General features: G+C 47.3%; 1 protein-coding gene across 2 annotated transcripts in view; it reads right to left on the reverse strand.

The window, feature by feature from the left end:
• Nucleotides 1-4,906: 4,906 nt before the first annotated feature.
• EPG5 (ectopic P-granules 5 autophagy tethering factor) overlaps nt 4,907-15,094 on the reverse strand; it is a 129,080-nt gene continuing 118,892 nt past the window's right edge. For both annotated transcript variants that reach the window (XM_081253339.1, XM_081253338.1), the window contains exons 41-44: nt 14,810-15,026; nt 14,099-14,314; nt 12,262-12,376; nt 4,907-9,814 (exon numbers count right to left, since the gene is read on the reverse strand). In XM_081253339.1, coding sequence (XP_081109465.1) covers nt 9,632-9,814; nt 12,262-12,376; nt 14,099-14,314; nt 14,810-15,026 — 731 coding nt within the window. In that variant the 3' untranslated portion in view covers nt 4,907-9,631. The remainder of the gene's footprint in view (nt 9,815-12,261; nt 12,377-14,098; nt 14,315-14,809; nt 15,027-15,094) is intronic.

Genomic DNA, 15,094 nt, shown 5'->3' on the forward strand with positions numbered 1-15,094 from the left:
GCCCGGTATCCCTGGCCCCTGGGGTCTCCTCTGTGACTGTCCCACACTCTGCCCTCCTCTTACCCCATCGGCTCTCTGCACTGCCTTCAGCTGGGACCTCTGGGAAAAAGAAACAAAACACCCATCATCTCAAAGCATGTGGAATCCACTGTTCTTAAGGACCAAAATCTGGGAGATGTGGGGGCAAGTCTGGGCCACAGGGTGTCCATGGATAAAGCAGCTGCAGCTCTGACCTCTCTACCATCTGCCTCTTCCCTGGATGTGCAATGGCCAAAAGCACCGGCCATTTCCCATTTGCCCGAGTGTTGCCAGGCTGACTGCAGGGTGCTGCCTTCCATCCTCACACTTGATTGTCTAAGCTCCTGCTTTGGGGGCAGGGAGAGGGGGAGGAGGCATGCTTGGGACCCAGGCGAGCTGGCAAAAGGGCCGCAGAGATAATGGCCTTCAATGGGAACAGACTTTCTCCCCTCCAGAACTTTTCCAGACGCTGCAGTGGTAATTGGAGCCACCTGCTGTGAGCACGGGGTCCTCTCTGATGCTTTCCGGGGAGATGGCATGAAGGCTGAAGGATCTTCACAGGTTAATAAGCAGGGTGGTGGGTTACAAGTCTCCTCACTGGAGCCTTCGCCAGAGCAAAGGGGTGATGGCGGCTCATGGTTAACCTGGGATCCATCCAGGAGCCTGAGTTGTTAAGAGGTCAATGGAGTTGGCATTTGTACCTCTTTGTGCAGGGATACTTTGGGCACCTCCATGAAGAGTCCTGTATCGTCAGGGGTGATGTGTCTTATACCATCCGCTTGGTCTTTGAGGCCAGTTCCACAGCCAAGAAAAAGTGATAGGAATTATTTCTTATGCATCATTTTGTGCTAGCAGTTGGGCCAGGTGTTTGGGGATATAGAAATGAATAAGGCTGGCCTAGGTCGTGCTGCAGTAACAAAGCCAAATCACAGTGGCCGAGAACAATTAGGGTTTCTTCTCTCCATAGCTGCATGCCCGGCACAGATCGGCAAAGAGCTGTGTGCATTGTACTTACTCAGGGACCCAGGCTCCCGGGGATTCACCCTCTCTAATGTGGATTGCTGGGTTGGAGATACAAAGAAAGCTCTAGAGGGTCTTCCACTTGGGATCATAGTTCACTGGCCAGAACTAGCCACATGCCCCACTCTCCTGGAGGGGCTGGGCAGCGTGACCCTCAGTGCACCTGGAAGAAGGGAAGCCGGAGCATTGGGGAACAGCCCTGACAACTCCACAGGAGGACTCTCCAGGGGTTCTCACGCTCGTGAGCAACACAGACTAGTAAGTGGGAAATCACGTGAGGGCATCAGTCTGCTGGGGGTGCTGTGGAGCACATACAAAGGGGTGAGTGACCCAGTCTTCGGAAGGCTTCCTGGAGGAGGGGACATGGAGATGGTACACACTGGCCACACAAATGGGGGAGAATGGAGGTTGGGCGGTAAGAAAAAAATGTTATTCTAAGCAGAAGGGTCATTTTGAGCAAAGACTGGGAGGTGGGACACGGTGCTGTCTAAGCAGTTGAAAGTTGCTGGAGCACCAGGGTAGGGACAGGTGTGGCTGGAGCCGAGGCCACAGCATGGAGGCTCCTGGGTGTGGAGGGCTCGGCCCCAGCAGGGATGAGCAGCTGGAGGGAGTCAGGGCGCCCTGCACTGCCTGCACGGCTGCTTTCACTGTCTGACCACTGGTCTGCTCCAGACCCACGACACCCTGGGGCTGGGGTTTCCACCTTCGGACCCTGGGCTCTCAGAGCAGCATTTCCCAGGTGAGTTGCAAGGATCACCTGTATCAGGAACACCTGGGACGCGTGCTCAACTCCCCATCCTCAGCACCACCTGGACCACCTGCATCACAGGCTCTGAGGGCAGGGTCTTTAGACAAATTATCCAGGGGATTTTGTCCCTAACTTTGTATTATGAGCATTTTTCAAATACACACACACAGCTGAAAACGCAAGACGATCACCCAGGTACCCACCACCTACATTCAACACTTACTAACATTTTGCCCTATTAGCTTAATGCACAAGTGTGTGTATATGTTTATGTGTGTGTGTGTTTGGCTGAACCATTGAGAGTAAACTGCAGACATCACAGTACTTTACCCTTAAATACCACAGCTGTGTCTCCTGACAAGAGCATTCTTCCTCCATAACCTCAAGGCCATGATCACATTTGAGAAAATTAACAATTATTCAATAATATCATCGTACAGCCCACATTCCTATTTCCCCAATTGTCCTTTTTTAGCTTGTTGTTTCCAACCAGGGTCCAGTCAACTCCAGGTGATTTTTAGGCAAGATAGGTTGGAGACTCCCTCTGAGTCAGCCTGACTTGTAAGGGTGCTGGCTGCCAACCCGGTGGTCCTTCCTGTGGTGTTTGCACTCTGGAATAGGGCTTCCTGCGGGCTGGAGCAGCAGCATTCCTCTCTGCTGCAAGGTTTCGGACACAGAGATGGATCGTGGGGAGGTACAGTTCAGGAGGGACAGGCACAGTTCCTCTACCAATTTGCTCACAGTGCCCAGGCAGCCTCCTGCTCAGCCTCCGGATAAAGCAACTGCTAGGGGGAGAAGGGGAAGGTGGTGAGGGGACTGCACTTGACCATCATCAGACCCCCTGGGCTCACCCCAGAGCCCGGGAGTCCTTCCCAACTCCCCCCTCTCAGAGCACCCAGATGCCATCGGTGGCAAGCAAGGACCAAGCCACAGGCAGCAGGCTCGGTCAGCACAGTGTCCCGGGCCTGAGAAGTGACCTAGGAGGTTTGGTGTTGTGGAGACAGGACTTGGCCGTGTGGTGCAGGGCAGAGTGCTCTGTGGATGGTGAGAGGGGCTTCTGACACCCTGCAGCTTCCCTCTGTTCCCAGCCACCCAGCAGGCTGCTCCTGGAGGTAAGCAGCGGGAGGGAGGGCCACTACTGCCCAGGTCCACCAAGAGCCCAGCACACCTTCCCTGCCCTCAAGGAGCTCATGTCCTCAATTTTAAATTGAGATGTAGCTCCATGAGGACCGTCCACGAGATAATATACAATGAAGGTAGGCCTGCCTTGGGACAGAAATGACACTGAGTGGGGCTGAGTTTTTACATATATACATATGCCCCCTCACCAGACTGGATGACAGAGCCAGGTGAAGGCAGGGCTCAGCCAGCCACAGGGCCTTCAGGCCAGGGACCTTACAGACCATGAGTTGGGGTCCTGAGCTTTGTCGCACCTCCAGCCTGGCACTTAAGTCCAGTTCCATGCCCTCCACAACAATACCCCTCATTTTCTGAGGGCCCCTGTGATCGTCAAAGTTCCTTCCCTTCCATGATCCCAGGTAGTTCTCACTAAAAACCCAGGAGACAGGCAAGGCTGCAATTAGCCTCATTTTAAAATGAGGTTAAAGTCTCAGGGAGGAAAGTGACCTGGCCAGGGTCACACGTGCTTGTGACAGAACAGCTCTGGTGCCAGCTCCTTCCACACGCATGCCTCCTTTTCCTTCCCAGGTTCTCACATGTCTCTCCTCCTCTCCTGTGCTCCTTCCTCTTTGTCATAGTTTATGAGCTAAAGGGAGAAAACACGGTCTGCCAATACACAGATACAGAATTCTTTGGGATTGGAACTCTCTGGTTTTCCAGGGTTTGGGCCCCCAGACCTTCTCTGTCCCCAGGTCCCACATGCCAGTGAACTCAGAGGGGCCGCAGGGCTAAAGATTTCCCCGGAGAGCCCCTGTGGGGACACTCACCTCCACACCTCCACCAGAGGCTGCTGGCTGTGACCTCAGGTGGAGGAGCAGAGAGATGGTGGGGGGAAGGGGAAGGGGGGAGGAAGAGGAAGTGAAGGGAGGGAAGGTAGAGAGAGGGGTCTTAAGAAAGGTTAAGGAGGATGTGTCAGGGAGCAGGTCAACTAGAGCAGGCTGAGAGAGTCCAAGGTAAGTCTGGTCCAAGCCACAAATTTAGGCCATTATTAAAATATGGTGTCCAGGAGAGAGGCCGGGTTGGCCCCTCTGACCAACAGACGGGGAATGTGGGTCTGTCTCCTAAAAGGGTTTAGGCTAGCAAAGGAAGACCAAGAGGGAAGAGGGCTGTCTTCAGAAGAGAAGCAGGTTTTGGAGGAAGATCTTGGCTCCCTCTCCTTAGGTGAAGGATTCTCATTTGCCCCATGGTGACATGGACCACTTTGGAGCTGCATTTCTTTGGGCGTTTCCCAGCAAGGAAGCCCACCTGTCTAGAGACAGGTAACCTGATTCCTACACTAGTAGGAGGTGGGACAACTTGCCTCTAAGCCACTTTCCAAAATCCTGTGATTCTGTCTGGAGAAAGAAGCCAAACCCAGACAAGGGCGCAAGGGCTGAGGAGACACACAGGGCGCTGTTCCAGGGAAATCCCAAACTGATGTAATCCCAAATCAAATGTGCGGGCCCTCTCACCATACTTTGGCCCATTCAAGATGTGTCTTAATGTAATGGAAATGAACACTAAGGAAGAATTCCCTAGCATTCCAACATGAAGTGATTTCTGGAGCAGACTGTGACCAAGCTCAGGTTGCACTGACCTCCCTGGCAGCTTGGCTGCCCTCCCAGAGGTGCCCTGCCCCCACCCAGGAACTCAGGCAGTGGAAGCCTTTGTGCAGCTTCATGTACCTTCTCCTACTAGGGTCACAAGCACATTACAGACCTCAGGGCTCTCCTGAACTCTCTGGGGTCACCAGGTGGTCCCCGTCTATGCCAATTTTTAAACCCCCAAGTTTTAAGTTCTTTGAAACTAGAGGCCTCACCCACTGTGATGAAATGTCACAGAATATAGATTCTACCCATTACAAGCTTTCTAATTTCACATTTTTCTTTTTGTGATTTTTGAATGAAAAGACCTGCCAACCAACTTGCCAAAAATGAGATGTCTACCACACGTAAATTAAATTTGAATCTCGTTTATTTGCAGAATTTTACTTAACCAATTCTCATTTCTTCCTGTGTCTCATCACTATATAAAAACTCATCCTTTGTACAAACAAGTAAAATGCCAACAATGAATAAGAAGTGAATATTGCACATTTAATGACCAAAATAACTTGTGGTTTTTAAAGGCCACACTAGGCATGTGGGTAGGAAAAAAGAGTTGAACACATTTAAGAAGTATTTGCTGCCACTTGAGTGATTTAAGCCATTGAAAGAAAAATAAATCCTAAACCTCAGTGCTCAGGAGATATTACATCAGTACATTAAAAAATAAAGTTATAATGAACAACATTCCTTAGTGGTTTCATTACCCCAAAATAGGGTCAGTAGTTTTTTTTTCAAGTTATTGTCATCAGAAATCAGGAACCTATCTAGACTGAAGGAAACTTCAACTACCGCTTCTATAGGACACATGATGCCTCTATAATGTGAGAGAGTCACCACAGACCAGGATCATCACAGACCAGGACAAGGTCAGTATTTGTGCAGGCAAGTTCTTGGCTAGATGCCAAGAACTTTACCCAGCACAACCCAGATGCAAATGGAAGATGACAGGAGGGAACTTTTTTTTTTTTTTAAAGCATCGTGCTTATTTGCAGCATTATACTCTCCACTTTGCTTAATAAGACAAAGTTAACTAAGCAGAAAATTTTTCAGCTCAAAATAAAATTTTACTAGCTCAGAAGAAGGAGTGAAGTTGGTCCAAAATGCAGAGCAGACAGTTTTGAAGGATAAGTGCAAAGTGCCTTTGATGATAAACTGAGCTCTGATGACAAACCGAGCTCTGGAGCTTGACTCACCACTGATTGAATGTGCCAACCAGAGGGCACAGCTGCTGAGAGCTGATGCTGCCCACATGTCCAGGGGAGCAAGCTTTGCTGCGTGACCCACACTAGTGTGGCTAATTCCCAAAGCAGAGACCAGGCTGAGGGCACATAACCTAAGGAGGCACACTCTCTCGGAGCCAGCAGGTGAGTGCTACCTTACATGTGTGCCCTGAGTGCCTCATTTGTTTTACCCAAGTCCTGACCCTACTATTTCTGGGCATGGCCCTTTTCTAATAACGTGGGCTAATTTGGGCAGTTTTCCCAAAGGGCAGCCCTGGCAGACATCATGGGGGCAAAGGACTAACTAAAAGCACTAGGCATTTCGTTTGATGAAGGCTGAGGGCTGGGCGGACGGGCAGGGTCAGAGGTGTGATGAGGTATGAAAATTTCCAAAGGTCTGAAGGTCTGTCAGGAAGGGGCAGGAGAACAGCTCCAGCAGAACCATGACCAGCGTCACCAGGAAGCCAGTTTTAGCCCAGTATAAAGCAGAACTACAACCAAGCTCACCAATGGCCACTTGGGCTTGTCCATGAGGGGCGGGACTAGTGGCCACAGGAAAGGGCAGAGGAGAGGCTGGAGGATCAGGGCTGGGATCCCTGCTGAGTGGGAGATGGGACCAGATGAGCTTTAATGCCTCTACTGACTTCAAAAGTCATGATTCTATAACATCTGCTTCGTGCTCCAGAAATTATTCATTTCAGGTTTAAAAATCCAATAGAGAGACTTCCCTGGTGGCACAGTGGTTAAGAATCCACCTGCCAATGCCGGGGACACGGGTTCAAGCCCTGGCCCAGGATGATCCCACATGCTGCAGAGCAACTAAGCCTGTGAGCCACAACTACTGAGCCTGCGCTCTAGAGACCGTGTGCCGCAGCTACTGAGCCTGTGCTCCGCAACGAGAAGCCTCCGCAATGAGAAGGCCATGCACTGCAACAAAGAGTAGCCCCCAACTTGCCACAACTAGAGAAAGACCGTGCGTGGCAACGAAGACCCAATGCAGCCAAAAATTAATTAATTAATTAAGTTTTAAAAATCCAATAGAAAACTGTGTCTCACCTTCACTCGAAAGGAAGAAAGGGCATGGACACTCTCACTTGCACAACGTGGATACACTGACTGGGAGGAAGGGGGTTGGCACTTGGTTAAAGAGAGGGTGGGCTGCTCAGGGGTTTTCATTTTCTGGACCCAGCTTCCCACACCTCGAAGAACTGAGAGACTCAGTCAACCTCGAGGAGGCAGACGTGACTGTGCCAACAGGCTGATCGTGAAACCACCAGCGACTCGTGCCAGGAGCTTCAGGAACATGGAGGGTGGGCCCTGGCCCCATTAGGCTGAGCAGACGCATCAGCAGGACCTCCCTCCCTGGCATCTGTGCCTGCAGCTTTCTGCAGAGTTAGCAACGGGAGCCAGGAGATCAGGGGGTCAAGGGTGGCTCTCTGGCCCATCCTGTGTGAACTGCAGAAAGGAGAGTGGAGAAGAGAAGAGGTGCTTTTCATCAAGCCCAGGAAGCTGCTCTGCATCCCCATATGAACCGGAAGCCACTGCTGGCCACGTATGGGGAAAGTCTGCACTAGGGCACCTTCAACGCCTCTCCAGCACATAGGTGCCTTGGTCTTACTGACCCAGGTATCAACATGCAGCCCTGGTAACTGTCTCTGAAACAGGCCCTGCGCTCTCTGGAGGTGACTATTTTGCCAACAAAGCTCATTATTCCTGAAAGCCAGTGGGCAGACCGGCCTATTCTTTCCCAGGAGGCTACAGCAACATTGCCACCTTCTGAACTATCTTAGTGTCGTTAAAGCAATTTCTTAGCCCAGAGCCTCTCATAGGAACCTATGTGGTGAGTAAACCTTCCACTGTTAAGCGTGAGAGGAAGTACTTTTACCGACCATCTCTAATGATCAAGTTACAGTGTCAAAAAAAACAGATGACATCAGGCATAAAAAAATCTGCATCAACTTTAACAACTGAAATACTTTACAAGATAGTGTGATATCCCTAAAAATCGGATTCTTACCAGCTACAACCAAAGATTGATTTATTTTTTATAATTTTTACAGAGCAAATACATTATAAATATTATAAACCTTCAAACATTAAGATTAAACGTAATTTTCTTTAAATGTATGTACTGTCACTCAAAAATTTCATTTTAGGATACCAATAATTATATCCTCCTCAAAGAAAACAGCACACAGAATATTTCCTGTCATAAAATCTTTGTTGCCAAATCAGCCATGGAACTGTCCACAGCTTCTAAAACGTGTAACAAGGAAAGCTCTGAGATGCGTCCCTCGGAGATGGACACTTAGTGGCCTACAGAACTTGGAGGCTAACAGGGATGATCTCTACCAGAGCATTTCCGTGGGGCAGAACTGTTCAGTCCAACTAAAAAGATTCAAAATAAAGAACAGCTCCTACACACTTCCAAATGTTGGGGGAAGCACCCCAAAACGATATTTGGAAAGAGATTATCACTCAGTTAATTTATACCCCAATCCCCCTGCTAAAAGCTCTCAGTGACCAAGACATTTTTAGGTAAATAGCCTCGGGCTATAGATAACCTGCAAGCAAAAGACACGTTATGCCAGCTGGACAAACAAATCAATTTTGAGCCAACAGAATTATGAATATGATGACAGAAGTCAAGTTGCGAATTCCACGGGGTGGGGGGGACATGACAAGAGCAAGCAGATGGCAGCAAAACACGGCAACACTGCAGACAGGCTTTGGTAAAGAACAAACTGTTAACAACAGAAGGCACGTGACGATTAAAAAAAAGCCAAATTTCAGTTAAGTCTCCTGACCTGACCCAGTTTCCACCGACCAGTGTTTCAGCAGGTTTGCTAGCTTCATTTGAGTTTAAATCTGGAGTGATAAAACAAGCAGGAAACAGAGAGTCAAGTTCTCTGTCTCTGTCTCTCTCAACAGCAGGACCTTCGGATATCAAACTTGCTGTCTGGAAAGAGCTGCAAATTTACATGTCTACAGGGGCCAAATAAGACGTGAATGAAGGAGCGGGCTGGGGTATGACCAAAGGGAATGTACGTCTACAGTGCACTGGAGAGATGAAGCCCTGTCTACACTCTCAGCCGTGGTGATCAAACAAAACACATCTGTGCACGACATGCTCCCCACAGACCGCCAGCACGCACCCCCAATGTAGACAGATGGCTCCTTCTCTATGAGGACACATGGCTGGCTGGAAATGGACTTGTCACCATCTCTGCTGTCCACTATAATCAGGATCAAGTGGTCACATTTTAGACAACGACTCACTTTGATTCAGCATTCTTATCTCCCTTCTGAGAGGAAAACATAATAATTTAAGCTGGTATATTTCCCCACATTTGAGAAATGCAGAAATTTTCAAAGCTTTTTTACTTTGAAGGAACACAATTGGGATTCAAAAGTGAGGGTTCAACACGATTCCCAAAGTAGTTATATCTGGCACAGGAGTCTTGACATTTAAATGAAACAGGAGAAGACAGAAGTGGAGACATACGAAAGCACCCCACCTGGGGTCTCATGAGATGACTGGATATTCGGCAACTGAGAGTGGCTCTCTACCCAAGGAGAACTTCGTAAGTTCTCTTGTTGGATGAACATAAAAATTACAAAGTCCCTGGAACATTTTAAGAGCTAAGGACAATAAAGATGTAAAAAAAAAAAAAAAAAGAGCTAAGGAAACACACACATACACATGTGCACATGCACAATTATCTAGTGCCCACCAACTTGCATCTCAGTCAACTAATTCATTGGCCAAACTGAAGTGAAATTGAGCAAAGTTATTTGTGCAACAGCAAAGTTAAATGTAAACATAAAAAGCAACAGGTTTATCAAGAGCCTCAGTGTTACTATCGTATGTTGTCCAAATAATGCACTTCTGGATAGAGACAGTTCACAAGAAGAGCCAGGAAGCTCTTCCCATCTTGGAGGCAATGGCCAGGACGCTTTATAAATTGTGTGGCTTGCGATATCTGATCCTGGTATTCAAGGTACTGCTTACTTGCTGTCAAGGATTCAAGAGCATTCAGAGCCTAAAAGACATGGAAGACAAGAGGGTTAACCACACGGATGCGTATAACATGATTCCCGCAGGCGTAGCACACCTGCCGACGTCATCTGGTGCAACTGTGAGCCTCCAGGGAAGCCTACAGAACTGGAACTAGATGTCTCAAAGGCAGGCACTGATCAACCACAAGCAGAAGGAGGCCGGCAACCCAAGTTTCTCTGGCGTCTGCCGCCTTCCACATCCAGCCTTCCCTCTGCCTGGTCTGTGCTGTTTCCCAACCCCTCCCCCAGAGTGCCACTGCTGAGCCAGGCTGTCCTCCTGCTTTGTCCTCCTCGCCCCGGTGCCAGCACTGCAGCCCTCCCCACCAGACCATCTACTGCCTCTCTTCCTGGAGACTCAACCGGAAACCACAGGCATCAGCTTTAATTTGCTGTTGGGTTTGTTCTCAGATTACAAAGTAATGTCGTACTAAACCGTGTAACTAGATGAAATTCAGAAGAAGCCAGTGGTTAAGTGCTGCTGAGGGTGAAGGATAAGGTTGTTCTATCAGCCAACAAACACAACAGACAGATCAAGTTCCTCTGGCTTCCGCCCAACAGAATTGACTTATTCCCATGCTTCTCTTCGGGAATAAAGAAAGAAAAACATTCTTTACTTCCATAATTTTAATTTTTCCTCCCTTCATACTGGGAGAAGAGAAGAGAAAAAGACTGTATTTAGAGAAAACAAACAAAAATCAGAACAACGGTTCTTGGGGGGTAGGGAGTTTTGTTTTTCAGCTATACGAGCTCACCCACCCCGAGCATTCTGAGTGTGAACTGTGAAGTGCCACTCTCCTGCCTCTCTCATTTATGGGGACCACTGCACTAGAGGATAGAGACTAAAAGATGGAATTTGCTTGGCTCAGTAAATGAGGAGGGAGAAGATTTTTTGAGGATAGTAAATGAACAGGCAGCTTAGAAATAAATTACCAAGTGGTTTAAGACAGAAGTTTTGGGGTTGAAAATCAACAGTGGAAGGGATTTTGGTACCAAGCTAACTGCTGTATGAACAGAGTCAATCTAAGAACAAGAATCAGTGGGAACAGGCACTCCCACTAACCATAGCGTCCATATGTCTCTCTCTTTCTCTCTCTCCCCTTTCTTTTGTAAAAAGAACAGTCTACTTTGACAGTTTGCCTAAGAATAATCATTTTATACAAAGTTGACTTCTTTCCAGTCTGAAAGCCCTGATGACAAGTATGTCATCACTTAAGTCTAAAGGAAGGCCGGCAAAGGCTGGCAAGGCCTGGGCGACCTGCCGGCCGCAGCTAAAGCAAAGCTATGCTCCAGGTGCTGGTGGGCACAGGAGAGCAGACTTCTCAAATGCAGCCTGAAATGCAGGGCACTGACTTCACAACCGCCCCCTGGGACACTCATCTGCCCACTTGTGACGGCTCTTAGATGACATTAGGGATGCAAATGGTGGTTGTCTAATCAGCCGGTGACAAGTATCGGGTACTGTAAAAACCAAGATGCCTGTGAAGAACCTGCTGATTTTTTCGCTTCACCTTTGCTCTTAATACCACGATATCACACTGTACACGGCTGGCTTAGACATGACAATGCCGCAAAAGACAAGAGCTGAGGGATCTAAGCATTTACTGTGTACAGAGACGGTACTGCAGAGCAACAAGAGCGTGACACTGGACCCGGACAGGCCCAGTGAATCCCAGCCCCGGCCCTCAGGGGCTGTGTGATTTGGGACAAATTACTTAGTCTCCTTCTGTCTCCATTTCCTCATCCACAAAACCAGGATAACAAAAGTTCGTATTGTATAGGGTTGTTATGAGAATTAGAAGAGTTAAAATTTTAACTCGTTAACATCAAGTGAGTTAAAACTTATAACAGTGCCTGGCATGCAGTAAGCACTCAAGAATGCCAGCCATCATTTTATATTATATACCTTTGTACCTGGCCAGCCTGTTTATGGGTGAAAATAGTTATGGGAATGGGGGACCACTGCCATGTAGCCTTCCATGTTTTTAGAACAGACTATTTTTCACAGCTACCATTTTGTCCATGTCAGCCAACACTGGTCAACCCACAGACTCACAAAACAGAACCACCGCCTTGGCTCCAAGTTAAAGCCTAGCTAACCTCTATTGGTCTCAACTGTAGTCTCATCTTCTGTGCCTGTCCCCAGCCCCAGCTTGTGACGGGTCAGCACACAGTCATGTCATCAGAACCAAATTCGATCCTAGATTGGCTTGCCCATGGCCTTGCTTCTTCTACAAGGTTAGTAACAGGGCTCTGGGCAAGTGCCTACAAAAACTGGTTTAAAATCTGAGGCAGATACATGCGTTAACCATTTTCCAGTTAGTAGAGCCCACCAGGTCATCATCACCAGGTCATCACGTGTAAAGAGTACAGGTGCCACCTCCCTCCTCCTGTGGAAAACTTCTAGCCCTTAACCACAAAGCTTTTTACTGACCTGCTGAGCTTTCAGGGTCAGATGTAATTCAGAGCCCGGCTTCAAACGGATCTGATCCTTGGCAGGAACCTGAACTGAAAGAAAGGCAGCCATGGCTCGGGCAGCCACTCGGAACCTTAAGTGTTGGGGAGGGATTAGAAGAAGTAAATGACTATTAAAGTAAGCATTTTAAAATAAATACCATATTTTCTGTTAGAAAATAAGATGAACACATCTCCAGACCTACTGTTGTTGTTAGCCTCTTCAGGAAAACTGTAAATATGATCAAGGAGTCTTTATCTGCCCTTCCATTATCACCACCCAAACAATGAAAACATAATTCAGTCTCAGGAATCAAAGTGTTGGCAAAGATACAGAATAACTGGAACTCTCAGCCACGGCTGGTGGGAATGTTAAAAATGGTGCAGGTGCTATGGAGAACAGTTTGGCAGTTCCTCAAGAAGTTAAATATAGAGTAACCATGTGACCTAACAATTCCAAAAGAACCGAAAACAGGTGTTCTAACAAAAACTTGTAAATAACTTTCACAGCAGCACTATTCACAATAGCCAAAGAGTGGATACAATCCAAATGTCTATCAACTGATGAATGGAAAAACAAAATGTGGTGTGTCCATACAATGGAATATTATTCAATCATAAGAAGGAAATAAGTACCAGTGCATGCTAAAATATGGATGAGCCTTGAAACTTTACGGTAAGTGAAAGAAGCCAGACACAAGAGGCCACGTATTATGTGATTCCATTTACATGAGATGCCCAGAACAGGATATACATAAAGTCAGGAATCCATCAGTGGTTGCCAGAGACGTGGGGAAGAGGGGAAGAGGGAGTGATTGCTTAGTAGCTACAGGATTTCCTTTTGGGATGAAAAAAATGTTCTGGAACAAAACAGTGGTGATGGTTGCAACAACACTGTGAATGTACTAAACACCACTGAACTGTACATTTTATCTTTTTTTTTTCTGGCCACGCCACACGGCATGCGGGATCTTAGGTCCCCGACTAGGGAACGAACCCATACCCCCTGCAGTGCAAGCGCAGAGTCTTAACCACTGGACTGCCAGGGAAGTCCCTGAATTGTATATTTTAAAAGGGTTAGCGTGATAATTTTATGTGATGTGTATTTTACAATTTAAGTGAATCAAATCACACAGTCCTGCTAAATTCTACCACAAAGGAGTACGATGTTAACTGGTTTGGATTGGGTGGCTCCCAAAGTTGCAGCAGGCTATTCCATAAGAATGCTGACATCAGAATAGTAAGAATTCCTTTCAAACCAGATAAGGCCTTTAAAAGAAAACCATGATGCAGATAGTCTTAGGAGATAAACTGGGGCTAGTCGCAAATTCTTTCACACCTTGGAATTTTTAGCAACAAAAACTTGAATGTATTTCTCATTACTTATCCTTCTAATCAGTTAACTTCCACTCATCTTGACTTAACAATTCTGCTAGACCAAGTCCCTCATGGAACCTGGGTTTCCCTGACAAAGTGCTGGCAGTGAAGCAGCTGACCGGGGTATTTTAACCTAAACTTGCACACCGTCACTGGCTCAAAGACAAAAAGCAATGTGTAGTGTGGTCAGGTTACCAAGTCAAGATACAATGAGATACTGCTAAAAAAAGTCTTTGAACATAAAAGTTGTTTTAAAACGGAAAAAATAAACACCCTTTTTAAAATGTAAAGATGTAATCAGGCTCTGATTGTTTTCTTCTTAATCTCTGGGAGGACCCTAGCTCAGCTCCTAAATAGAAAATCTACCAAGTATCGCACCCCCTAGGTATGTGCAGGTGTCTGTGGCCGGTTTAGAAAAGCAAGAGCAGGTGCTTCCTCACCTGTTAGACAAGGGCGACTTCCGGCCCAGCCCAATTGCCCTGAGGATCCCTGAACTGAGCCTCTCCTCGGCCAGCAGGCTCTGACGGGCCTGAAGTGTGAGCAGAATTCGAATGACAGACTCCGTCAAGACCGAGTCATTCTGCTCGGTCTGAACCAGGGACAGCTGCAGGACTTGGTGCCACCACAAAAACAGCTTTGCTTCTTCCTGCACAGAGCTGGGGGGAGTGGGGGAGGAAAATCAGATTCAGAGTAGATTCTTCCCACTCTCATTTAACTGAAAGTCCACACGTCAGTTTTAAGTGTAAGGGACATTTAGTACTTTAAAAGCTTAGGCTGACAGGTAATGCTGTTAATAAAGTATTTGGACAATAAAGGAACAGCTGACATTTATTGCCCCTTCTACATGCCAGACAGCATATATGAGCTCGATGTCCTTTCACTTAATCAAGTGAGGTAAACGTTGCCCCTACTTAACGGATACGGAAGCTAAAGGTGGTGCTTCAAAATACCTGTTTTAGGAAATAAAAAGCCTGCTCAGAAAATCAGCCCATGCAAGGAAAATCTAAAATAGGTGTCACTGTACCTCATAACCTTGTTTGTTTCTTATGTATCACTTGGGTCTGTGCACTTAAATGGACATTAACTTAAACCCAAATTCAAGCTATCCCAATCCCATGGGTCGGCTGTAGGCAACCGGAGGGCTAATATACCTTGGATACACCTGTTCCAACCACTGGCTTAAGAGAAGCAGCACCTTCATTTCGTTCCTTAGCGTCTGCTCACTATTTAGACACTGAAGCAAATAGACATAGAGAGTCAAGTAGCTGCCGAGGGACAGGCACTCCTGCAGAAACTCTTCAATGGTGAGCTCGGGAACTTGAAGGGACACCAGAATGGGGCCCCAACCTAAATTCTGATTGAGGGAGCCTAAGAAAAGAACACCAAGAGGTAGAGAAAGGTAAGAGCAAGAATCAAACTATTTAACTACCTAATGA

This window comes from Mesoplodon bidens (genome assembly GCF_964165515.1).
Source record: "Mesoplodon bidens genome assembly, chromosome: 13".
In the NCBI taxonomy this organism is placed as follows: domain Eukaryota; kingdom Metazoa; phylum Chordata; class Mammalia; order Artiodactyla; family Ziphiidae; genus Mesoplodon; species Mesoplodon bidens.